Source organism: Podarcis tiliguerta (genome assembly GCF_965153285.1).
Source record: "Podarcis tiliguerta genome assembly, chromosome: 7".
Classification (NCBI taxonomy): Eukaryota; Metazoa; Chordata; class Lepidosauria; order Squamata; family Lacertidae; genus Podarcis; species Podarcis tiliguerta.
In genome coordinates this window covers 24,787,251-24,813,247 of record NC_139540.1, presented here as the reverse complement: position 1 = coordinate 24,813,247, position 25,997 = coordinate 24,787,251, and the positions used below count along the sequence as shown (strand labels likewise).

Here is a 25,997-nt window from a genome sequence, read left to right as displayed (position 1 = left end):
GAATTAACCTTTGCGGAGTCATGCACAAGAACGCACTGCAGCTTTTCACGAGGTGGAGGCGGTGGTAGGACTCTGGCCCTTTAAGTACGTAAAGCAGCGAAGGGCGGGACTTAGTCTGGCGCTGATTAACAGGAGGGGGCGGAGCTGCCCAGCGGAGTGTCGGATTGGTCGGCGCGAGGAGAAGGCCCGGGAGAATCCCGCTCTGATTGACAGGCGGGGCGGGGCTTGAGCAGAATGGCGGCGGCCGTGGCTGCAGTCGCAGCGGCGGCTCTGGGCCGAGGGCTGCGCCCGTCTCCCTCCGCCTGGCAGCTCCGAGGTCCGCTCGCAGGCCGCAGCCGGCTGCTCTGCCCCGCCGCCTGCGGAGGGGGAGCGCCGGCTGTGGCCGCTGCCTCTCACCAGTCGGGGGCAGGGGACGGCGAGCGCTACTGCATGGAGCTGCTGCGGTGAGTCGCTGCAAAGAGCTTTTCCCCGCCCAGATTCCTCCTACTCGCGGCTCGGATTTTTCGTTTCGCTTATTTTTGAGACGCTGCGATGATATGTTGGTGCATGTGTGCTGTTGGTGCATATGATATGTGCCGCGCATTCGGCGCTGCTCGGTGGCCCCGGGAGGGTTTTCGACCTTGGGCTGCGATCGTGTGAAAAGAGGGAGACCTGACATTCCCTCCTTGGGGGTCGCCTCTAGTGGAGCACATGGTGTCTCCCCCTCCAACCCACCCCAATTTTATCCAGCCTGCTGCCTTCCAGATGTGCTGGCTGGGCCTGATGGGAGTTAATGTTTATTTTCCATTTTTTCTCTCCCTGGAGCGAAAGGTGGGGGAACATGGTTCTGTCCGCTTTAATCTTCACAAGGAGTCTGAGAGCCAGTGACAGGCTCAAGGTCACCCAGCCAGCTTCATGGCAGAGGGGGGATTTGAACCCTGGGCTTCCCTGGGTCGTAGTCTGACACTCTAACCATTAGGCCACACTGGCTGCCCGCCCAAGCTGTGTTAACCTTCCAGTTAGATTACTGCAATGAATGCACTTTTTGCTGGCCTTCTTTTTTAAAAGCAGTCCAGAAGCTGTAGCTGGTACAGAATGCTGTCTCTGCCCATGCAATGTGTTCGACAGCAAGATGGGGGATCATGTTATGCTCACCTTTGAAAGCAATGTGCTGGCTGCTAGTGAGCTGCTGGGCCCAGTTCAGGGTCAACATCTGGAGGGCACCAGGTTGGCGATGGCTGCCTTGGAACAACTTTGTGAGTTGGGTTAGCCTGGCAGCTGCTGCTGATTGGCCCAAGCTCACTTACTGAGCTCCATGGCTAAGTGGAGACCTGAAACTGGGTTTCCCCCGTACTTGTATGACACTATAATCCTTACTCCAGAAGTCATTTAATAAAGTTTGTTGCTCTGTGAAGAGCCTTGTCAGAAGTTATTTGCTCTCTGGTGGATCCTGCATCTGAACTAACCTACCAGACAGTGAGATTCATAGAGGAGGGCAGGATCTCAGTGGTAGAGCCATCTGTCTTGCATGCAGCAGATCCTGAACTCAATCCTAAGCATCTCCAGGTAGGGCTGCAAGACCCTGGCATGAAATCCTGACTCAGAAAGAAACAGCTTCCTATGTTCTTATGAACAAAGGCAGGCACAGCTTTTCTCTAGAATCAAAGTTTTCAAAACACGTACAGCAGAATGAGATTGCAAAATCCTGGCTTGAGGCTGGCTGATTTAGGGTGAAGCAAGTTGCTACTTACGTAATTGATTGTTATAGTAGTTTTACTCCCTGGGGGAGGTGTTTGTGGAATTTTCCAGCTTGGCTGCCAAAATTACTTGGGCAGCCTTGGATTATTCACCTTGACTTTGGGGTCTAGTGGCCGTGAGCCATTTTGCTGTTCGGTCTCATGTTGCAAAAGGCAGGAGGCTTCAGTGCTGAAGTGGTAGAATGAGCTGCCATCACTCCATACTGCAGGTAGAGGAATTGAATATGACAGGCATGTCCAACTCCCAAGAGACTGTGATCTACTCCCAGTATAAAAAAACTGGCAGTGATCTACCCATTGTCATTGGAGGGAGGAGGAGCGTGCGTGGGGTGGGTGGATTGCCCAGAATTGCTTTTTTTAGGAGGGAAATGCCCAGAATTATTGAGCTTTTGGGGGCGAGGATTGCAGAGGTTTTTTTTAGCTTCCCTCCATAACTTTTTGTACACAATAAGGATCCTGTAATCTACCAGGATCAGCTGGGGATCTACCAGTAGATCACAATCTGCTGGTTGGAGATCTCTGGTATATGATCTCTGCTGCTGCTGTTGCTGCTTTTTAGTGATTCTCTACAACTAGAAAACCAGTATTGCTAGTTGAGTGGTGCATGATGTGCTTTCAAGTGATTCCCCAAACCATGATGGAAATAATTATGGAGTGAGAGGAAAATGCCGAATCCTGTCACACCGCTGATTTTTTTATAGTATTGGGAACCCCTGACGTTGCATAGCACTGCAGCCCAGAGTTAAGCATTGGTAGTGTAAAAGTCTACTATGAGTTTGCCCTGCTCCTATAGAGCACAAGAGGTTCCTGCCCTATGGAACTTCTTCCAGTCTGAAAACTGATACAGGGGAGACAGAAAAGGGAGAAGAAAGCAGAGGTAACTGGGAGAAGAATATGTTTTTTCCATGGTGAAAGAGCAGGAGCAAAAGTTTTCAGCAGCATTATGGTATATTGGGATAGGACAGCATAGAGATACCTTAAGAACAAAGAGTTTCTGCTGATGGCCCCTGGACTGAACAGGAAGCCAGTCTAGGGATTGAAAGAGGAGCATATGCTTTTTGTGCAAAAGCTCCCAGGTCCAATTCCCAGCATCTCCAGGTAGGGTTGAAAGAGACTCCTTGAAACTCTGGAATGCTGCTGCCGATGAGTGTAGACAATAATAAGTTAAATGGACCAATAGTCTCCTTTGGTATAAGACCACTTCCTGTATTCCCAAGGGTTGACTGCATAGTAGTGTTCTAGGCAGGAGCGGTCGGATGGGGAATATAACTGCAAACATCTCCATGGGTTCTAAGTTTAAACCACAAATTCTCCCACAGGGGGTTTGTTTGCTAATGTATGTGTGGGTGGTCTTGACAGGAAGAGTGCTTGAAATTGCATCATGCATTCCCTGAACTGGGGACAGTTTGTATTTCCTTCACTTTTGTTTAAATGAGCTTGTGACAGAACATAACGCTTGTATCTATTTTTGTTTTCCTCTCTAGGAAACGTGACTATGAAGGGTTCCTCTGTTCGTTACTCTTGCCTGCAGAGTGCCGTCGCTCTGCTTTTGCTCTGAGGGCCTTCAATGTAGAACTAGCCCAGGCAGGTATTAAATGATACATTAGTAAAATGTTGAATCCTTTTTCAAAAAGTGACATTTAAATTTGCCTTTTTTCCAGTTCCATGTTACAGTGATCTGTTCAGTGAACTTTCCATTAATGTACCCCACATCTCTTTGAGTGGCTGCAGCAAGGTTAGCCTACATGATGTAGTGGACCACAATTCCCATTGTCCATTCCGGCTGCGAGTCGGAGTTCACAACATCTGGACGGCACCATACTGACTGTCCCTTTGAAATATTTAAAATATTTGTTTTGTGCACTGCTGATAGCCAGCTTGATTGTGTGGTGAATAAACGTGTCAGGTGGCACTCAAGGAATTGGGTATATGCAAAGAAAGAAATGTTGGCTTGATTATTTTAAGATCAATAAATTGCAGCATTATTCACTACCAACATAACGTTGCTGCTGTTCCAGATTAAAGAATCCGTAACTCAGAAGACAATCGGCTTGATGAGAATACAGTTTTGGAGGCAGGCTGTGGAAGACATGTATCATGACAACCCACCACAACAACCAGTTGCTGTAGAGCTGTGGAAGGTAAGAAGTATATATTTGTACTACAAATCACGTGTGTTCACCATTCTTTTCATCTCTCGGGACATGCTGTTGGCAAACCAGCCATTTTTGATGCACTTGGTCTAAGCAGCTTGAATTCAAGGTGATGGAGATGTTTAAAAGAGGAAATAGAAGCACAGCTGCGGTTTGCCTCTGAGTCTGAATTTTGGTATTTCCTTGCATTGGAAAGTCATGGGAAGATGGGACTATGAGGCCAGGCATCATAAGTGACCTGTCAAGCCCAGCATTCTTCAGTCAGATACCCTGGGGCTGTTTTATTTCAAGCATCTAAATCAAGGGCAGTGCACCACTGGCCCATAAGCCATATCCAGGCCCACCAAGCCAATGGTGCCATTGGGAGCACTGAATGAACCTCACCCATACCTTCCGTCATTGAGAGCCCTGAGAAACAGCAAGGAATCATTTGCCGCAGGTTGGGGTGCAATATCTTCTTTCTGGAGCCCTTCAATCTGCTCTCGATGGCAGCAGGAGAGGTGCTTTGTTCAGGGCTGGAAATAGTAAATTGAGTCAGGGGCTGGTGGGTAATTCCATGGGGCTTAGCAAGATGGTTTAAAACCTTTCTACCCAGCCCAGGGCTGTGATGTGGAGTAAAATGCTACTACCACCACCGCCCCACCCATTCGTCTGCTGATCAGTGAATGCTCTGTTTGGTGTGTGTCTGCTTTGATGCGTGCTTGCATGTGTGAGAGTGTGGTGTGGCCACACTCGCTGCTAGCATCTGCCCCACAGGGGTTGCAATGGGACAATGATGTTACCAGGCCGAAAAAAGTTAGATACTCCAATTTAGGAAATCTGCGGAGTGCTTCATCTGGTTTAAGCAAAGTAGATTAAAAGTTAAGCAGCTCTCCACAAAACCACCTGCTGATCTTGAGGGAAAATAGCCAAGGAGGCAATGGGACCTCATTCTGTTATGAATCAACGCAGGTAGGCACACTTCTGCTGATGTCTAGATGCTCGCAAATCCACTCATCAGTGGTGAATGTCATTGGGGAGCAGAATGCCCTTCCCAAAGGCTGGCTTAGTTTGTCCCCCAATGTGATTTCAGAATGTCCCCCAGAAATTTCAGAGGAACGGTAAAAACGCTGTCTTCTACCAAGCCAGACCATCTAACACCATAGTGGCAGCAATTCACGAGGGTCTTCAGACAGAAATCTTTCCCAGTCCTACCTGGGGATACCAGGAATTGAACTTGGGCCCTGATGCCTGTCATTTGCCATAGAGCTAGGGCTTTTGCAACCAAATTACAAAACACAGATGTGAATGTATTTTATTGAAATCAATGTGACCTCCACATTTCAGGAGTAGATTCAGGCTGTATTTCTAAGCATTCTTTATTGACAGTCACCCAGTTGTTGTTGTTGTTGTTTTAAAAAAAGATGAAACTTGTTTCCTAGTAAATTATTTTAGATGTCAGTATACAGTGTTTTAAATCCAATGTTGTTCTAGAAAGCAATTACTATAAAAGCTGACCATATTGCTTTTTAAATGTATGTAATGGTATTAAAGTCAAGAATAGTAGAAAAATAATCAAATCTGTAAGGTAAAGGTAAAGGTACCCCTGCCCGTACGGGCCAGTCTTGACAGACTCTAGGGTTGTGCGCCCATCTCACTCAAGAGGCCGGGGGCCAGCGCTGTCCGGAGACACTTCCGGGTCACGTGGCCAGCGTGACATCGCTGCTCTGGCGAGCCAGAGCCGCACACGGAAACACCGTTTACCTTCCCGCTAGTAAGCGGTCCCTATTTATCTACTTGCACCCGGGAGTGCTTTCGAACTGCTAGGTTGGCAGGCACTGGGACCGAACAACGGGAGCGCACCCCGCCGCGGGGATTCGAACCGCCGACCTTTCGATCAGCAAGCCCTCAAATCTGTAAAAGTGATCAAATCTTCAGTGCAGAATGCTTTTTTTGGCTAGATATTCAAGTTTCCATACTATTTTGCGGGTAAAGGCAAATGTGGTGTGAAAAAAGATGTTGTATTGTGTCCCTCAACTACAAGGTGAGCTTGGCTCCACAGCTGAAATGGCATATATATACCAGCAAATCAGGCATTAGTCTTGGGTTTCACACAATGCTCTCCCCACTAGGCTTCTGGCAGACTTCCTGTCTTTTAGTGTGAATGCTTATCTGTCTGTCCATTAATCTTGATTTTATTTTTAAGTACACCCTTTTGTTTAAAGGCATAACTGATATAGGGGAGCAAAGGGCCAGTTGTTCATATGAGGAGGGTTTGGCCAATCAGCAGAATACTCTTGAAAAGTATAACAGTGTTTCTTCCCTGCTTCCCAGCAGAGGTTGACCCTGGAGAGGAATGTGGATTAATTTTCAGAGAAGGCATTTCCCCCCCAACCTCTTATTCAACTTTTTATTAAATTTATATACTGCCTGTCATCAAAAGATCTCAGAGCGGTTTGCAAGATAAAAACAAGGTAAAAGCACAAATAAATAGTCAAAACAGAAGCAACAAAGGCCTTGTTGAAGAGGGACACCCCCTCCCCAATTAAACCCCTTCCCTTTCTTCAAAGATCTCTGGTACATAATTATCCCTTCGCTTTTATGCACACAAGAACCATATGAGGTAGTAGATTGGGCTGAGATACAGAAACTTATGGAATATGCAGAAATGGCAAAACTTCTTGGAAGAATTAAGAAATCAAGAAAACAAACTTTTTATAAAAGACTGGAAATGGTTTATTGAATATTTACAGATAATTTTTCCAACAGATAAAAACACTGGCAGGATTACTGTTATAACCGGCAGTTACATAAGCGTATATATTTAAAGAAGATAAATAAATGAGTAAGAAAAGTTAATTTGGATAGGCAGAATATATTAAAAAATAAATTTAAGGAACTGCAGAAATGGGGGAAGGAAGGCAAGTTTTAAAATGTCAAAATGATTGTAAAATCAGTGAAATGTATATATCTGAAAAATATCAATAATGTTTTGGGTTTTTTTTTTTGAAAAAATAGATTAGGCTGAGGGACGGTGAGTGGCTCAGGGTCATGGCTGAGTAGGGGCTCAAACCTGGATCTTCCTTTTTCTAATCCAACACTCTAACCACTATACCAGGCTGCTGCATGTGCCATCCTGCCGTGTATTAGTGTACACGTTTCAACAGATGGCAGAATGCTTATTGTTCTCTCCAGTCCTTGGTGTCTCCCTCCAGGAAGAGGCGTGAATAATTTTGCCAAGTTTGCTTTTCAATGGCTTCCTCGTGAGCTTGGCTCTTGTTCCCTGATTCCCTTTCCAAGTCCAGTACAGCTTGTTTACTATACTTTTTTTTTTTGCTATGGACTTGTCCAGACTTGTTTTTCTGAGTGCCCCTTATAGATGAGTCATAACTTTATTCTTTTGTGAGTCAGAGAGGGACGAGAGTCTCTCAGAAGAGTGGTGTTATTCAAGCAATTAACATTTCTTCTGCTGCTGCACAGATTGCGCACCATATTTTTGCTACTCGGCACGTGTTATTGATAAGAATTTTATTGTTTAGCCAAAGTATTTACTGTGCAGTGGGGCCAATTCTTCCTCCAAGCTGTTTGGCATACCAGACCTCATACACTTCTAAATTGGGTGTAATTTGCGTTTTTCTGGCACATACATGATTTTTTAAAAATAAAAAGGATCTATCTGCTTGCCAGTCTTTATTGTGTCATTCCCAGCATTTATTTTCAAGATTTATACTTAGCCTTTTGATCAAATCATCTCCAAGGCATCTTAAAGCAGATTATAATAATACAGCACATAGCAAATTAACTTGCCTTCTGGTGATGGGGTCATAAAGAGAAAAGTGGAAGGGACAGGATACCCTTTCTGCAACTCCCTGGGGTTCCTGATTTTCATATGCAACTTGCGGTGAGCCCGAGATAAATGGTTTCTCTCCCTACCCCCAAGTCTGTTTTTTATTTATAAAAGTAACATCCCTCCTTTGCTGGGCATCGCTCATCCAAGGTGGCTTACAATATTCACTACAGAATAAAATAGAATCATAGAGTTGGAAGAGACCACAAGGGCCATCGAGTCCAACCGCCTGCCAAGCAGGAAACACCATCAGAGCACTCCTGACATATGGTTGTCAAGCCTCTGCTTAAAGACCTCCAAAGAAGGAGACTCCACCACACTCCTTGGCAGCAAATTCCACTGTCGAACAGCTCTTACTGTCAGGAAGTTCTTCCTAATGTTTAGGTGGAATCTTCTTTCTTGTAGTTTGGATCCATTGCTCCGTGTCCGCTTCTCTGGAGCAGCAGAAAACAACCTTTCTCCCTCCTCTATGTGACATCCTTTTATATATTTGAACATGGCTATCATATCACTCCTTAACCTCCTCTTCTCCAGGCTTCATAACATCCGTGGGTGATACCCAGCTAAGCAGTTCTGCTAGTGCAAGCAGTTTTCACTACACAGCAGAACTTCCTCTCCCAGCACAACCCCTGAGTATGTTTTGGGAGTTCACCCAACCCTCCGGAGCAGATTTAGGGGATGCCACCCCATAAAACTACATGGAACGCGGGTGGAGCTGTGGTCTAAACCACTGAGCCTAGGGCTTGCTGATAGAAGTTTGGTGGTTCGAATCCCCTCGATGGGGTGAGCTCCTGTTGCTCGGTCCCAGCTCCTGCCAACCTAGCAGTTCAAAAGCACGTCAAAGTGCAAGTAGATAAATAGATACCACTCCAGTGGGAAGGTAAATGGCGTTTCCGTGTGCTGCTCTGGTTTTGCCAGAAGCGGCTTAGTCATGCTGGCCACATGACCCAGAAAAACTGTCAGCGGCCAAACGTCGGCTCCCTTGGCCAGTAAAGCAAGATGAGCACCGCAACCCCAGAGTCGTTCGCGACTGGGCTTAACTGTCAGGGGTCCTTTACCTTTTACCCCATAAAATTAAGCTCCAGTGGCCGCAGCGTAAACAATGATTTTAAAACATCTTAAAATATAAGCCAGTTAAAACAAATAGAAACAACATAACATGACAGCAGTATCATGTTAGAGTCTATCTTCCTTCACAGAGGTGAACATGGATGCTCATAGCATGTGTCTCTTTAATGTCTTAGTTGGCATTCACCAGCAGTTTGTGGTGCAATAATCAATACTTCTGATATTTATCTCCTATTGTCATAATTGATAGTTCACTCAGGTGCTATCACTGATGAGCAAGAGAGTTGTCTCAGCCCATGCTTTCACTCTTCATTCTTTCTCTAAATTAGCTTGGATGTTAATGTTAAAATCCCAAACTACGCATCTGGCAGAAAACCTGATGAGTTCAAGATGTCTCTCTGGAGTAAATAGGATTATGGGGGAAGGTTTGGCTTTTTCCTCTTTTTTAAAAGAAACAATCCTTTATTTAGTGGCTGATTTATATGATATGACGATGGAAAGGGAACTTTATATAAATCAGTAGTTTTAAGACACATGAGAACAAAACAACATGCAAATAAAATATGACCTTCTAATAAAAGCTGGTATTGTCAATATTGATCTTCCCCCATGTGTTCTCTGTTCTGACCTAACTATATTCTGGTTTGGCTTTTCCTTGTTCTCAAATGATTACATTGTGTTCCATCATTTCCAGGCAATCAAGAGGCAAAAGTTAACCAAAAGGTGGCTTATGAAGATTATTGATGAAAGGGTAAGATTTCCCCCTGTTTAAAATATTCATCCATGTGAGCTTTTCTTCTACTTGTGTTCTGGTGTTGCCAGAAAGCCTGTGGGAAATGAAATACCCACCTCCATATAGGAATAAAGTTTTCATACAGGATTTTTCGTTATACTATGAGCATATTTACGTTTGAGTTACAGTCATTGCATTGTATCAAGCTCTGCTTTTCTACTTGTGCAATGGAACATCCCTTCCCCACACCTCATACCCTCCAAATTTGCTCTGGAGCTGTGGTTCCCAATGTGGGGCACACGCCCCACAGAGGGGCAATTTGATTATTAAGGGGGGCAATTTGGAAGCTTGTTTAGACCAAGTTCATGGCCTTTTTAGGCTTCCTCCATGTGAATAGGAGTTCACTTTTTGAATAGTAAGAATTATATGTCACGGTGGGACGGGGGACACCAGGATTTTAGAGATGCTTAGGTGGCCAAAAAAAAAAAAAAAAAAGGTTGGGAACCATTGCTCTAGAGCAGTGTTCCCCAACCTTGGGCCTCCAGCTGTTTTTGGACTACAATTCCCATCATCCTTGACCACTGGTCTTGCTAGCGAGGGATGATGGGAGTTGTAGTCCAAAAACAGCTGGAGGCCCAAGGTTGGGGAACACTGCTCTAGAGGGTTGGGAGACCCACTGGAGCAGGTTTTGGTGGTGCATTGGGACAGGAAGGAGAAGTCCTGTTGTGCAATTGGAACTCTGTTAGGCAACATTGGATACAACCCATTATTCCCCCCCTCCCCCGGGAGCTCTAAACTGCAGTGAGAGCCATGATTAGTTTCAAATTAAGCCAGCCTCAAACCATGGCTGTGTTCATACATAACGACAAGCCAAACTTCTTGGCGTATTGTGATGTTTATTGGGAATGAGCAGCATGCTGGTGCACACTGCCTGTTTGCTCCTGTTCTGCTTCTCTCCTGTAACGAACAGGATAAAACGAACCAGGAAGCCTTGACTTCCCATTTCGTCTGAAGCAGGGATTGTGGTTTGTTACTCTCTATTCGCTATTTTTCCGTGATGAGAGTTTGCTTTGATACCAGCAATTCATTCAATCAACTTAGCCCAGTGTTAGGAAACAGGTTTTGCTTTCTGTGTTCAAACTCCTAGGAAAAGAATATGGATGATAGAGCCTATCGGGATATCGGTGAGCTCGAAGCATATGCTGAAAACACCCAAAGCGCTATCCTTTATCTGACGTTGGAAATGCTTGGTAAGTGCCTCTTTAGTTACCATGTCTGTCAATAGCCTTTTATCAATGGGTGCAGAATCCTGGGGACTGTAGCTTACAAGTCCCAGCACCCTAACAAACTACAGTTCCCAGCATTCTCTGGGGCAAGCCATGTGCTTTAGATATATGGTGCGGATATAAGGCTTGTGAGGCATTTCAGCATTGTTTGAAAAATTGGCTTATATATAGACTTGGTGTTGACGCTTGCAATTTCACACAGCACTATAATCACAACAGTTGCAGTTAGCACGAGAGAAATATGGTACAGCGAATTCAGCCTCTGCTTTTGGAGCCACCTCGCTCATAATTTTTCAGTTGTCTCGTAGGCACTCATATTTCTCATTGCTTACACAGAGAACCTAATTCCTGCTGTTTTGTGTAGAAAAAAATTAGCAAAGGAAGGGGTTGAGCTCTTGGCTTATGAGCCTACCATTGTCCTAGGCATTGCCCAGTACAGTGGTAAATCAAGCATTGGGATAAAACGTTTTGTCTTTACTATCAGGTCTTAAGGGCAGTCTTTGGAGACTAGCCCTAGTATTTACTATCAATACAAAATGAGATTCTTTCTTTGTGTTGAAAATATTCTAATATTAATGCTGAAATGAGATTTGCCCATCTGGCTCAGCATTGTCTATTCCAGGGTTTCCCAAATTTGAGTCTCTGTTGTTGAACTACAACTCCCATCATCCCTGGCTAGCTGGACCAGTGGTCAAGGATGATGGGAGGTGCCCCAACAACAGCTGGAGACCCAAGTTTCTGTTCTGATGGGCAGCAGCTCTCCAGGGCTTTAGGGAAAGGCATCTCCCATCATCTGCCACTTGATCTTTTTAGTCTGAGCTACCAGAGATTAATCCTGGGACCTCCTGCATACAAAGCATGTGATCTGTCCCCAAGCCGTGCTACTTTGCCAGTAGTGGGATTGCATGCCACCTTGGCAAACACAATTTTCCAAACCTGCATTTGCTTAGATCTTGCAAACCCGGGATAGGGTGCATCCTTTGTATGGCAGAATTGCTGGGTGAGGGAACAGCTGAACATTGCTCCCCACTGAACTTCCTAATAAATGATCCCCAGCTCCCACTAAACAAACGTAGAATGGGAAACCTTGTGTTTGCCCTATAACGTGCAGTTCTGTCCTCGGACAGCTACTGTTTTAACATTGCTTGTGGCTTGAGTTGTGCTTTGCAGCTAATCGTGTGTAAGTCCCCAATGGGTGAGGTGGAATATAGAATCACAAAATGGTAGAGTTTTAAGAGATCCTGGGGGTCATCTGGTCCAACCGCCTGCAATGCAGGAATCTCAACCTGTGGTCTCTCATCCTGGTTCAAACCATATTGGACCCTGCTTAGCTTTGCAACTGGGCTGAATGTGCATGCCTTCCAGTAACTCCGCTCAGGACTTCATTCACAGGGTGGTTTTGATCTTCTGTTTCTGCAAGGACAGGTGTGAAGGACCTCCATGCCGACCACGCTGCCAGTCACATCGGGAAAGCGCAAGGCATTGTAACCTGCTTAAGAGCCACTCCCTTCCATGCTAGCAGAGGGAAGGTGTTTCTGCCCATGGACATATGTATGCTGGTAAGGCGATACAGCTGGGATCCAAACTCATAGCAGTAATCACAACTGCATTTTTTCCTCCAGTAGGGCTTGTTGAATTTTTCAACTTTCACATTCCAGCAATGAGAGGTGCTAGAAAGTTTGTAACATCACTTGGGAATTCAAAATATATTTTGGTTACAAGTAATAAAATTTCGTTCTGCTTGGTAAATAAAATGCACATAAAATTGCATAAAAATCATTAAAAATGATTGCCAAGTAGTAATAAATTTTATTTATACCCCGCCTTCCCCGGCCAAGACTGGGCTCAGGGTGGCTAACATTAGGTATAAAAACAATTGATTAAAATACAGCTTAAAAACAGGATTAAAATACAACTTAAAATGCAGCCTCATTTCAGTGGAAGTATAGATTAATATTATTTTTTGTTTCTATATTATACATATTTTATATTACCTGACACTTTCAGAAGATAAAATTAAAATTCTTTGCCTTTCCGAGAGCAGTTTATTTGCTTCTTAATCAAACACACTAAAAGGTGTCCAATCACAAAGATAATAGATTTGAATTCCCCACACCCAAAAGCATATTTTTAAGACCCCTCACTTAGGAAATTTGCAAAAATTAAGTTTCACCCTTAAGATGACATGTGCTACTGTAACAGCATCTGTATTTGATCAGGGCATTGATGTAAAATTTGATGGCTTATTAGCATACATTTCCATTATCATACATTCCAGCATTGCTCCTTTCTTGAAAGGGCTTCACTCAGTCACGTGGTTCGACTCTGTTCTGATAATGAGCAGGAAATAACTGAAAGGCTTTTTACCTAATCTTTGGAACAAAGTGCTTCTTGATGATACGTTGCTGATTTCCATGGAGTGCAATGTTACCTGTTGAGAGGAGGAAAATCTGTGCGGAATAGGTAGTACTCCCTCCAGCAATAGGAAGGCCAATGGTCAGTCTAGTTTGATATTGCCTACACTGACTGGCAGTGACTCTCCAGAGTTATGGACAGGGGTCTCCCCAAGCCCTACCTAGGCCAGAGGCTGAAACTGGATCCTTCCACATGGGAATCAAATACTCTACTCCTAAGCTATAACCTGTTCCCATAATTGAACCTCTCTACCAACGTACCTGGGACATGGGTGGCGCTGTGGGCTAAACCACAGAGCCTAGGACTTGCTGATCAGAAGGTCGGCGGTTCGAATCCCCGCAACGCGGTGAGTTCCCATTGCTCGGTCCCTGTTCCTGCCAACCTAGCAGTTCAAAAGCACGTCAAAGTGCAAGTAGATAAATAGGTACTGCTTTGGCGGGAAGGTAAACGACGTTTCCGTGCGCTGCTCTGGTTTGCCAGAAGCAGCTTAGTCATGCTGGTCACATGACCCAGAAGCTGTACGCCGGCTCCCTCGGCCAATAAAGCGAGATGAGCACCGCAACTTGAGTCGGTCACGACCGGACCTAATGGTCAGGGGTCCCTTTACCTTTACCAACGTACCTACTCTTGAGGAGCTTACAACCTAAAATTTGACACAGGAAGACTACAGAGGAAGGGAAAGCAGGGGAAAACAGGGTGGCAAGATGTGACAGTTTCAGTTAAACATGTGGTTTGGCTTTGTCACAGCCTAGTAAAATAACATAACAAAAAACTACCTTGGAGATATTGACATTTTCAAAAGTGGGGGTCTGTGGCTTGGCCTTTGAAAAACAGGGAGTCCACAGCAATGGGGAACCACTGTCCTAGTACAATGAAGAGCCCACAGTTGCCTGCAGTTCCCACCCCCTAGTTTGCTAAAAGGCCATGGAGGAAGGGGAGCTGCTGTCTCTGCAGTCCAGCCAGGAATGTGGGCTGGTAGCCTCTTAGTAGGCTAGATTTCAAAACCACTTGTACCCAAAGGGCTGGTGGAAGAGAGATGGATCACACACCCTACCCTGCCAGTTTCCATGCTGGCCATGCAGGAGGGATAGTATGGTCTGTCCCTTCTCTGTCAACCCACTCACTTGCCTGAATGGAATTCCTTAGTTTCCTGCAGCAGCCAGGTGCTTTGTTAAATACACAACTGGCCTCCATCACAGTGTGACCTTGGGGAACAGGAAGCCTCTCTTGTAGCTTACACTTGAGGGTGGGAAGGTTTGGCTTGTTTCTTGGAGAGACTGGCACATGTTTATTATTAATAATAATTCAATTTATATCCCACCCTTCTTCCCAAACAGCCCAAACACACCACTGAAACAATTAAAAACGTTCCAAGAACAGTTTTAAAACAATCACATTCTCTCAGAATTCCATCAGATCCCTGAGTAAATGAATATGTTTTTAGATTCCCCCTGAAAGGCAATAATGGGTAAGACAGATGCGCCTCACCAGGGTAGGGCAATGCCGCAAGTGAAGAACCACTACAGTGGTAGCTTGGGTTACAGATGCTTCAGGTTACAGACTCCGCTAACCCAGAAGTAGTACCTCGGGTTAAGAACTTTGCTTCAGGATGAGAACAGAAATCGTGCAGCAGCAGTGCGGTGGCAGCAGGAGGCCCCATTAGCTAAAGTGGTACCTCAGGTTAAGAACAGTTTCCGGTTAAGAACAGATCTCCAGAACGAATTAAATTCTTAACCTGAGGTACCGCTGTACTGAGAAATTCCTGTCATGGGACAACACCAGAGTTTGGATTTGATATCCCGCTTTATCACTACCCGAAGGAGTCTCAAAGCGGCTAACAATCTCCTTTCCCTTCCTCCCCCACAACAAACACTCTGTGAGGTGAGTGGGGCTGAGAGACTTCAGAGAAGTGTGACTGGCCCAAGGTCACCCAGCAGCTGCATGTGGAGGAGCGGGGAATCGAACCCGGTTCACCAGATTACGAGTCCACTGCTCTTAACCACTACACCCCAGAAAGCCTCACCTGTTGATCCAAGATGGTTAATGCTGGGGAAGGCACTCTGTTAGATACTCTGTTCCCAAACTGTTTAGGGCTTTATATGTTAGCGCTAATGCTTTGAATTGGGCCCACTAGGCCAGGGATGTCCAACCAGTAGACCACAATCAACTGGTTGATCCCCAGGAGGTTTGAGTCGATCGTGGTCGATCGCAGGCTCTTTTTCCTTTGGGGGGGGGGAGAGGACCCGGCCCGGCCCTCAACCCGTCCTCGATTCACACATGATCCCTAGAACGGAAGATAGTTTTTGCTGGGAAGCTGTTTGTTTCCTGATCGATATTTTGGTGAGCGACTTTTCCCTTTTCCCCCTAAATAAAGCTCACCATTTTAGACCTGCCACTCTAAAAAAAGGTCAACAACTTTGACCTGAACCCCCTAGATCACTGCCAGGTTTTTTTCTGTGAGTATATCACAGTCTCTTGGGAGTTGGACGTCCCTGCACTAGGCCACTCACAGCCATCAGGCTCCCCCACTTCCTCTGTCAAATGCCCCCTCTCTTTGAAAAATGGTGGCTGACTAGTGCCTTGAAGCATTTATTTTTCCTTTGCTGTTTTTGCCTGACCAGAAGCTGGTAGAATGATATTTCTGTACAGGGTATGCAAAGCCTGAGGATGTTTCATGAAGGAGGAAGAGTGTGGGATCATGTGCTGACATGATGCGATTTAAAGTGCCAAATTAAAAATGATAATTGTGCTGCAATTGTGTAGGCAGGCCATTCCTAATTTATTTACCAGATATGTTTTTAACTTGTGATGTTTTCTGCTCCTCACCCCCTTCCTGGTAAATTAGCATGGTGTTTCGCAAGAGGATTTCATCAGACGTAATCAGGAAAAGAAAATGAGGGATGTAATATATGACATTGCCAGTCAAGCACACGTACATCTGGAGCACGTGAGTTTCTGTCCTTTTTCCTGATATCTCTGTAAGAATATTATTGTAAACAATGACTGTGCAAAACAATTCCTCCCTTTAGACTTTCGTAGCCTTTGGTTGTTGGTGGCTTTGAGCCGATGGCTCCCTCCCTGTTTGCCTAGGATGGGACTGAAAAATGAGCTTTGAATGTGGTCAGAAGTCTTATATGGATATTTTATGATATTCTACATTTTATGATAGGATGCCATGGAAATATTTTCATAAATAAATGTTAATGCTTTTTAAAAAGTGTGGTGGAATCCACACACATAAAAACGCTGTGAAAAACTGCTGTAGCTCACTGTCGCCATCTAGGGTCACATTTATATATTGCACTTTACGGCACATTTAAAACATTTTATTTGTTTTTATTTGTGTTTAAGTGAGCTGCTTCCATTTAAGGAAAAAGCAGCCTTCGAGCCCCAGTTGAGAGTATTCAAGTAACCTGGGGTAAATAGTCCCCTCCCTGACTGCTATTTGTTCCCAGAGGTGCTGTTTTGCTGGAAACAACCCCTTTAGGGGCAAATAGCAGTTGGGTTGGGGGGTGGTCAAGAGATTTTTGATGCATGGCTTTGTTCCAGATCAGGGCCCCTGTAGATGCTTTCCCTTCAAAATTATAAATGCCCAGTATAATTACATGTTTTTAAAAGCACAAACAGCACGGCCTGTAACTTGGCCCCTGCAAAAGTGACATCTGCTCAGATACTTTTCCTGGGGATGCCTCCGAAAACCTGCTTCTGCTAGCAGCTGGTGCTGTCTTGCAGCTCAGTCCAGGTGGTATCCCTGATTAGTGCTGTCACTTTCAGGTTTTGCAAAGCCAATGGAAAGAGGCATGGGCTTTCTCGTGCCCCTCTTGGTGCCAGCGCTGTCATTAACACTCGATATAACGAGTGGCAAACTGAGCGAGACAAAACGCAGCAAAAGGGAAGGAGCTGTAACTGGCGCGGGCAGCATAGCCTAAACCACCAGGCCCATTTCTTTTTGTTCTGCGGTCTCTGCTTGTCCTGTTTGACAGTAATGCGATGCGCTGTGGACAGGGCCTTTTGTTGAAGAATCAGCTGGCACTTTTGTTGGATGCCCCCGTCTCCACTTGCAAGCTGCTCTGCTGCTGATTCCGCGGTTGGACGAAGGCTCCTTTCTCAGCAAACCATTAAATAAATTGGCATCCTCTCTCGTCCCAGCCCTGTTCCCCACCCACCAACACAGACAAAGGCAATAGCTAGGTATAATCCATAATACATAAAGGATATGTATTGATTCTACTGAGAATGGATGAAAAAAAAATGATTTACAGTGAGTGAGCTTTGAAGGGTCAGGTCATGTTTTTGGTAACACAGGCAAGATTGGACTGTATTTTCAGACAATGTACTGAGCTGTAACCAGGATGAAATTATTGACTGTTGTAAATGCAAATTAAACTAAATTGATGGGTGCCAGCAAAGCTCGATGAAAGTTGCTGTTCTAGTGAATCTTCATTTATGGCCAGCAGAGGGCAAAATAAACCTTCTGTCTAAGATGATTCAGATTTTCTTTCAGTTTGATGTCCTCAGAATTGCAGACTTAGCCCTGGGAAATGTTGTAACTCCTGCTAGCATCCTGATTTAGTTCTGTGTGTCTCTTGCTTAACATCCATCTATGTTTGCAAAGTGAAATAATGTGCTCTCTGCCAGACCTTCAAATTCAATTAACTACCATACTTTTCTGTGTATAACATGCCCCTGTGTATAAAACACCCCCTATTTCTGGGGACTCAAAATTTAAGACAGTTATTGTTGAGCTTTTTTGGGGAGGATTGACCACAGTTTTTGAGCTTTTTGGGGGGGGGGCAGAGTTGTTGAGCTTTTTTCGGGAGTAATGTCAAAAATTGCTCAGCCGCCAGACCGACAATGCTGCTCACACACATCGACAAAACAACCTATCCTCTGTCCCAACACCGAAAAAAGCAGCAAAAGGCCCACTCATTTGACACAGCAACAGCCAATCAACAACCTCCCTTGCAGCAGCCACCAATAACAATCTCCAACTCACAGCAGCAGCCAATCCCGCGGCCCCACAATGCACTTGTACAAGACAACCCCTAATTTTGAACATGATTTTTGATTAAAAAAACATAGTCTTATACATGGAAAAGTATGGTATTAATTTCATTTGATCTCTTTACACTGGTTTTTCCTCCCAAAGAAAAGGGGGGGGGAGGGCAAAGCTTTACCCCAAACAAATATAACAATATTGGAGATGGCAAATTGACTAGGGATGCTTGAGCAGTTTGATTTGTGTGAATTCCTTGGGGCTCGGACGTAGTCTTTTTGATGGTGCTTTATCAATGACAGTAATGATGGCTGTCTTTTAGCTTTGACATGTTAAATATTCCTGTTGTTGGAGAACTTGGCCTATAAAAGGATTCTTAGAAATCAAGCGAGTCATTGTTATTTGATATTAAGATTTTGTTTAAGGGATTGGTGGAAACACACATATATTTAATTGCACTTGCAATCCAAATGACACTGAAATATTTACTTCAGCCATGCAAATAATCTGTGGAGTCCGTTGCTCTGCCTGTTGCTTCCCACTCTTTCTTGTTGTTTGTTGCATATCTTGTTGCCTGTTGCATATCCTTCCTGCCCACACACCACAACCTAGTCATTCATGCTTCTTCAGCTGCCTGGACAGCTGAAATAGTCTTCTTCTGTGTTCCAGCACAGAAATAGCAATGCAGTGCTGTGAAGCCTCTGTATGCTCTCCCGTCCAGCATCCATTGGAGCCTGGGAGAGAGCATGCAGTATTATGACTATGCTCTTTTGCCCTGACATCTGGCTGCTTCTGTCAGTCTTGCAAGATGGGCACTTAAGGAGAAAATACCGTGCTCTTTTCAGCTTGGCCTAGAGGGTGTGTTGGAGTTTGGTTACTTACCTGAGCCACTGAGTCAGGGGCAAATGGCACCTCTGTCTTATTGCATTACTTAATGTGCTCGTCTTACACCTGGGTTGCAGCTGATGTGTGAAACATATTCTTGTTTTGGTTGTAAACCTTCAAGGCAACTCCAAATCAAGCAAAAGTGTTTGGTGGTTGGTCCTCAGTTAGAGCCTGAGAGTAGTGCAATTCTTTGCCATGTTTTTTTGTGATGACCAATGCATTAATACAGAATAAAACTTCCTTTTACATTCAGCAACACAGTTAAGAGTGTGAGTCAACGACTTTGATCAGACATTGGCCTGTTTCATTGTTCAAAGCTTGGATTGTCACCACAGCACTAATAGAAATAAACTGTTGTTGATGTTGATGTTTTTAGATGAGCGGAATGTAGCTCAGAGCATCTGCTTTGCATACAGGAGGTCCCAGGTTCAGTTCCTGATATTCCCAGCTACTGCTGTGAAGGACTCCTGCCTGAAATAATAAAAAAATATTATTTATATGCTGCCCATCTGACTGCGTTGCCTCAGCCATTCTGGGCAGCTTCCTGCAAAAATTAAAAATACATAAAAAACTTCCCTTTACAGGGCTGCCTTCTGAGGTCTTCTAAAAGTCGTATTGTTGTTTATCTGTTTGACATCTGATGGGAGTGTGTTCCACAGGGTGGGCGCCACTACCAAGAAGGCCCTCTGCCTGGTTCCCTGTAATCTCACCTCTCACAGTGGGGGAGCCATCAGAAGGCCCTCGGAGCTGGACCTCAGTGTCTGGGCTGAAAGCCTGGAGAACTGCTGTCAGTCAGTGTAAACAATACTGAGCTCAATGTTCTAATGGTGTGCGACGACTTCCTGTGTTTCTATAGTGATGGCATAGTCCAGAGAGCCAGTGTGGTGTAGTGGTTAAGAGCGGTAGTCACGTAATCTGGGTAACCAGGTTCGCGTCTCCGCTCCTCCACATGCAGCTGCTGGGTGACCTTGGGCCAGTCACAGTCTCTCAGCCACACTCACCTCACAGAGTGTTTGTTGTGGGGGAGGAAGGGAAAGGAGAATGTTAGCCGCTTTGAGACTCCTTAAAGGGAGTGAAAGGCGGGATATCAAATCCAAACTCTTCTTCTTCTCTTCTTCAGAGAAGAGGGAAAATCTACAGGATCATGTTTCTGGCAGTCAAAAGGTTACAGAGAGTGTAAAGAAGCACAGTTAGATTTTGCAGGGACTGTGGCGTGTTTTCCCGGGTCTGCTGTTACATTTTGATGTACATGATAAACCTGATTGTGCGTGGCATGACAGCGCCCAGTTCGTGAAAAATCTTGCTGTATGCTCAGTATTTTAAATTGCCCCTTAAAATCTAATGTGCTTTTTCTGTCTGTCTGCAGGCTAGGTCCTTCAGGAAGAACGTTCCTGTTAAAGCATTTCCTGCCTTTCTCTATACCGTAAGTGGGGCTACTGCATTTTTACCCCCTTGAAAATAGCTTGGCTCAGCAATGGGCAATATGGATCTCTCCCTGAATACTTCAAGAAAGGTTGGGGTTCTGCTTGTAATCTGGGTGGCTCTGTTCCCTCCCAAGTGTGCCCAAGGTCGTCTTTGAAATTCAGAGCTCCTGTTTCTTAGATGCACATAGGAGTTTGATGTGTTCTGTAGTGCTGCTTCTTGATAGCGTCATTCTCTCCATAGCTAATGTTTGGGCTGTGGGTGCTGTTGGTTTTGCAACAAGAATGGCACCACTTTTGCACAAGAGGGAGGAAACCGCAGGCTTTGAGTATCCCAGGGTTTGCAAAAGTACAAAATCTCTTTGGAGTGTGGGGAAACTAAAGAGGGTGGAACAGAGACAAAAAATCCACATGAAGACTGAGCATACTCAGTGGATTCCCGGCACAACATGGGGGGGGAGGGGGTAGGACAGAAAACCAGGAGGGGGGGTGGAAGAAAAGTATTGAATATCTTGATCAGGCACACTCAACACTGCCAAAATTTTGTTGCAGGCTTGGCTTTTGACATCTTAACTTTCATCAGTGTGGTATTTTTATTTGGTACTGATCACTATAAATGGATATTTCATCCATTGCTGCTGTTAATCTCTTGTCCTTTCACTTTAGTAATAATAATAATAATAATAATAATAATAATAATAATATCCCCTTCTTTTCCAGGCTGCTCTTGAGGATTATTTGAATAAAATACAAAAAGCTGACTTTGATATATTTCATCCAAGTTTGCACAGGAAGAGCACTTTACTACCTTTGCATTTGTATATTAGATCCTGGAAAAAAACATATTAAAGTGCATTCGACATGAGATCCGAGTCTTTCTGGTTATTGTTGGCTGAGTTTTAGCCTCACTCACCTTGCAGGTTGCTCTAAGTGACATACATAATGGTTCTTCTCCTTCCCTGCCCACTGTTCACGCTCACAACAACCATGTTAGGAGAGTTAGACTGATCTAGTATCACAGAGTAAACTTATTGGCTAAACCAGGATTTGAACCCAGGTCTCCCCATTGATGTCCACCACTCTTCAGTACACCACACTGGCTGGGCTTCTAGGTTAATCTGATCGCTGGCAGGGGAGCCAATTCCTAGGGCTCTTTTTCCTGGCATATGTGCTGCTTATGTTGAACACCCTGGCTAGCTATTTCATAGAATCATAGAGTTGGAATAGACCACAAGGGCCATGTTTATTTAAACCATGTCTTGCCTTTCCTTTTGTGGCTAGCAACAGATAAAAACAAAATCACAAAAATTACTTAAAACAAGATTTAAAAAAAGAGACAACTTCTGGAGAAGCTGCCAAAACCTTGGGATGTACCACTTCTGTGCGTTGGACCTCTCCTGAGGTAGCTTCTTTCACAGACAGGGCATTTGGAAGTAATGCAAAACGTTCCAATCAGACAGTGGATAAAAGTCCCCCAAATGGGATTGCTAAATTTATTTAACAGTGAAAACAAATATCTTAAAAGTAAACCCTTAATTGAGCAGTTGCTGATGGCTGTGCAACCATCTGTCAGAAGGTTGTTAAAGAGGAGGACAAGAGGGGAGCCTTCTCAAACATTTAACTTGAACAATATGTCGGTCACATTCTTCAATCGACTCTTAACAGCCACATTGTGCCTTTTAACTGTTTTCCTCAGTGCAAACAATGCAAGAGTTCATGAGCACTGACAGTCATATGACTCCTCTTTAAAGACGTTGCTCTTGACATCTATGGGGTTTGTAAATATATAATCTCTTATTTTTCTCTTCACAGGGTGTGTCTGCTGGGTATGGCTTACATGTATGTAGAAACCAGAGCTAAATGAGTGCTTGGCTATTCATATATGACTAACCTAATACAATCCTCCTAACAGTGAAACAATGTTTTGCATCATTCTTTACAATGTAACAGTACAGAAGTAAGGAAAGTACTTTTGGATGTAAATGCCTAGGTATTTGTTGGCGTAAGGGTGGAAGAATGAAGCACTGCAACATTGCATTTTCTAACTGTGTTGTCCTTTGCATAGGCAGTGTGAGTCACAATGCTGAAGCTCCAGTCCTGCAATTTGATTCACTAGTCTTAATTAGAAGTTGGGGTGATATTTTTAGAAACCAAAATAATCTCAATAAAACACCATTGGTCAAGATAATTGTGTCATAGTAACCTGGTTTGCTTGACAAAGTAAGCCAAACAAATGGAAATAAATATTTATTTCTTTGAAAGCCCTCTGGCTTATTGGGACTGCATGAATCTTTGGGCTCCTGGAGAGGGGCTCACAGATGCATGTCTCTTTTATTCTAATGCCATGCTGAGCTAAGCCAGGGTTTGACTTAGCTTGCTGTCCAAATCCAGGTTTGTGGTTAAGCTCTGTCCTCACTAACCATGAGCTGAAGCCAAGGGGAGGGGGAAAACTTGCTCTCCTGGTTCAGGAGTAAAAAAAGACTGGGAAAAGGAGCAAAGCAGCTGTGAGCTCCTCTCTAGCAGCTTGCATGTGGCCTACTATGTTGAGCGAACCAGGCCAATATGCCTCTAACCTGTATTGCAGTGTTTGGGAATCTCCACTGCCTTGTGCATCAGCTTGAACATATCCATTCCTTTAAAAAAGTTACCCTGCTGTTTGCAATTCCCAGGTGGTCTTAATATAGGAAGCTGCCTGATAATGAATCAAACCATTGGTCCTTCTAGCGAAGAGCTTGAGGCAGGAGTCTCTCCCGAGTCTACATGGAGATGCCAGGGACCTTTCGCATGCCAAGCATGTGTTCTGCGAATGAAGCACATCCCTCTCCAATCCAGGCATTCACCAGAGCCAGGCCTGCAGAGCTTTGCCACCTGTTCCATCATGTGTTTAGGCCAAACTTCTTCAGAAGTTGTGGGATTCCAAGTCCCACCAGCTCTGGCCAGAATAGCAAATGGTTCAAGTAAGGTATTGGGAATTGTAGTTCAACAACTTCTGGCACAGGGACGCGGGTGGCGCTGTGGGCTAAAGCCTCAGCGCCTAGGGCTTGCCGATTGAAAGGTCGGCGGTTCGAATCCCCACGGCGGGGTGCGCTCCCGCTGTTTGGTCCCAGCGCCTGCCAACCTAGCAGTTCGAAAGCACTCTCGGGTGCATGTAGATAAATAGGGACCGCTTACTAGTGGGAAGGTAAATGGCGTTTCCGTGTGCGGCTCTGGCTCGCCAGAGCAGCGATGTCACGCTGGCCACGTGACCCGGAAGTGTCTCCGGACAGCGCTGGCCCCCGGCCTCTTGAGTGAGATGGGCACACAACCCTAGAGTCTGTCAAGACTGGCCCGTACGGGCAGGGGTACCTTTACCTTTACCTTTAACTTCTGGCACACCACAGGCTCGCCAGCACTTGACTACACCATAACCTGGCCATGGTCCATATGTTATTTACAAAAATATATATGGAAAGTAATTTCTTTCTTTCTCCTAAATGGGCTGGAAGCTTCCTGGGACCAAGCGCACTTGCTCCTGCAGCAAGGCTGCCCCTTCTTCATACGTAAGCTACCCATAGTGATTTGAAGGTAGTGTCACAATAGGAGGGGTGGAGGGAAGAATTGGTGCCCTTGCATCTTGCAAATGAGCAGTAGTACACCGTTTGTAGCAAAGCCCCAGATGCACAAAATATCTCAATTCTGTATAACACAATTCACCCAGTCATCTGTTTCTCCACGTTACTTCTTTGTAGCTATCGTTGAGTTGTTGAATGAAATTCTGCATGTAATCCCCCTCTCGCCTCCCCCCCCCACTTTAATCAGGATTAATCCCCACAGCTGCTTTGTTGTGTAACAGCATCCAGTGCTTTTAGTGAACAACGTGCCACATAATGAATTTGTCTAAGCGGAAGATCCTACTGCAGTTTCAATCAGAGGGCCTATTGCACCAAAGGAAACTTGGAAAATCCCAAAATAACAACTTAATGTGGAAGGCCATTACAAGCTGCGCTTTGGGGACCAGTGCTTTAATGCATTGTTGCATAATGATTTGTATCTCATTGAAATGGCTAATTGCAGGAGATATTTGACTGCTTATTCTACGTTGTTTGGAATGTGCTAATCCTGGTCGATTTGTGAGGAAGAGCTTTCCTGACATTCTGGAATAGCGAGGGCCTCAGCTGCATTGGTTTCCCACTCTTCAAGTGTCTATAGTGAAAAGAAGAAGAAGAAGAAGAAGAGGAGGAGGAGGAGTTTGGATTTGATATCCCGCCTTTCACTCCCTTTAAGGAGTCTCAAAGCGGCTAACATTCTCCTTTCCCTTCCTCCCCCACAACAAACACTCTGTGAGGTGAGTGGGGCTGAGAGACTTCAAAGAAGTGTGACTGGCCCAAGGACCTGCACCTGCATGTGGAGGAGCGGAGACTCGAACCCGGTTCCCCAGATTACAAGACTACCGCTCTCAACCACTACACCACACTGGCTCTCTGAAAAAAAAAGAAAAAAAATGTAAATTTGCAGTGCGATCCTATGCATATTCACTATACTCATTTATTTGGGAGCAAGTTTCTTTGAACTCAGTGGGATGTACAGCAGTATCCCCTGTGCATCCTCTAGGCAGGTCTCACTGGGGCTCATAGGTGCATAGGAATGTGCTTCTTTCATGTGGCACACCGCTAGTTTGAAAGAGGATTTATTCTGAAGCATGCCATTGGCACCCTGCCATCAAGCCACGTGTGCATTTGGTCTCCCTGAAGGACTGTTTTTTAATGTTGTTGATCTCTTCAATATCATTAACAATATTGTCAGCAGAAGCAAGTACTTCCTTAGCTGTTATTTTAACTTCAAAATAGTTTAAAACTTTTTTGGCTGGTCCACGTTGTTGAACTTTTTATTATTATTTAAGTATAGTTGTTGGTTTTTGGCCAAAATCACTTTCAAAATGATTTTAGATAAGAAAGCACATTGGGCTAGAAATTAACCCTGTATCATTTTCTTTTCCCCCAATGCAGGCTCACAAATAGGTGGGTCATATTATAATCCTTGCAGATTGGTTGGGTAAAGGTAAAGGACCCCTGACAGTTAAGTCCAGTTGCGAACGACTCTAGGGTTGCAGCGCTCATCTTGCTTTACTGGCCGAGGGAGCCGGCGTACAGCTTCCAGGTCATGTGGCCAGCATGACTAAGCCACTTCTGGTGAACCAGAGCAGCGCACGGAAACGCCATTTTCCTTCCCGCTGGAGTGGTACCTATTTATCTACTGGCACTTTGATGTGCTTTCGAACTGCTAGGTTGGCAGGAGCTGGGACCCAGCAACGGGAGCTCACCCCGTTACGGGGATTTGAACCGCCAACCTTCCGAATGGCAAGCCACAGGCTCAGTGGTTTAGCCCACAGCGCCACCCATGTCCCTTAGATTGGTTGGGATTGTAGCCTAAATATTAAAATTCCTTCAATAGATGACATCAGTGCATGTTACAGGTCTAGTGGTAGCTAAATCTAGAAAG

At 44.8% G+C, this 25,997-nt stretch overlaps 1 protein-coding gene across 2 annotated transcripts; it reads left to right on the top strand.

Annotated features, from left to right (window-relative positions):
- Positions 1 to 209: 209 nt before the first annotated feature.
- Positions 210 to 21,384, top strand: NDUFAF6 (NADH:ubiquinone oxidoreductase complex assembly factor 6). 2 transcript variants are annotated; one of them, XM_083451314.1, is made up of 9 exons: positions 210 to 443; positions 3,221 to 3,320; positions 3,755 to 3,877; positions 9,478 to 9,534; positions 10,664 to 10,766; positions 12,228 to 12,361; positions 16,063 to 16,164; positions 20,465 to 20,521; positions 21,240 to 21,384. In XM_083451314.1, the coding sequence occupies exons 1-9, from the start codon at positions 235 to 237 to the stop codon at positions 21,366 to 21,368; spliced, it is 1,014 nt and encodes a 337-aa protein (XP_083307440.1). In that variant the 5' UTR covers positions 210 to 234; the 3' UTR covers positions 21,369 to 21,384. The 2 variants fall into 2 exon arrangements, with proteins under 2 accessions (XP_083307440.1, XP_083307441.1); XM_083451315.1 differs by having other exon boundaries at positions 217 to 443; positions 3,221 to 3,324.
- Positions 21,385 to 25,997: the final 4,613 nt, after the last annotated feature.

Excerpts from the sequence above, each read along its gene's own strand:
- NDUFAF6 (XM_083451314.1), top strand. The coding sequence starts at position 235 with ATGGCGGCGGCCGTGGCTGCAGTCGCAGCGGCGGCTCTGGGCCGAGGG. Across the intron at positions 444-3,220 it reads TACTGCATGGAGCTGCTGCG|GAAACGTGACTATGAAGGGT; the intron begins GTGAGTCGCTGC and ends TTTCCTCTCTAG. Across the intron at positions 3,321-3,754 it reads TCAATGTAGAACTAGCCCAG|ATTAAAGAATCCGTAACTCA; the intron begins GCAGGTATTAAA and ends CTGCTGTTCCAG.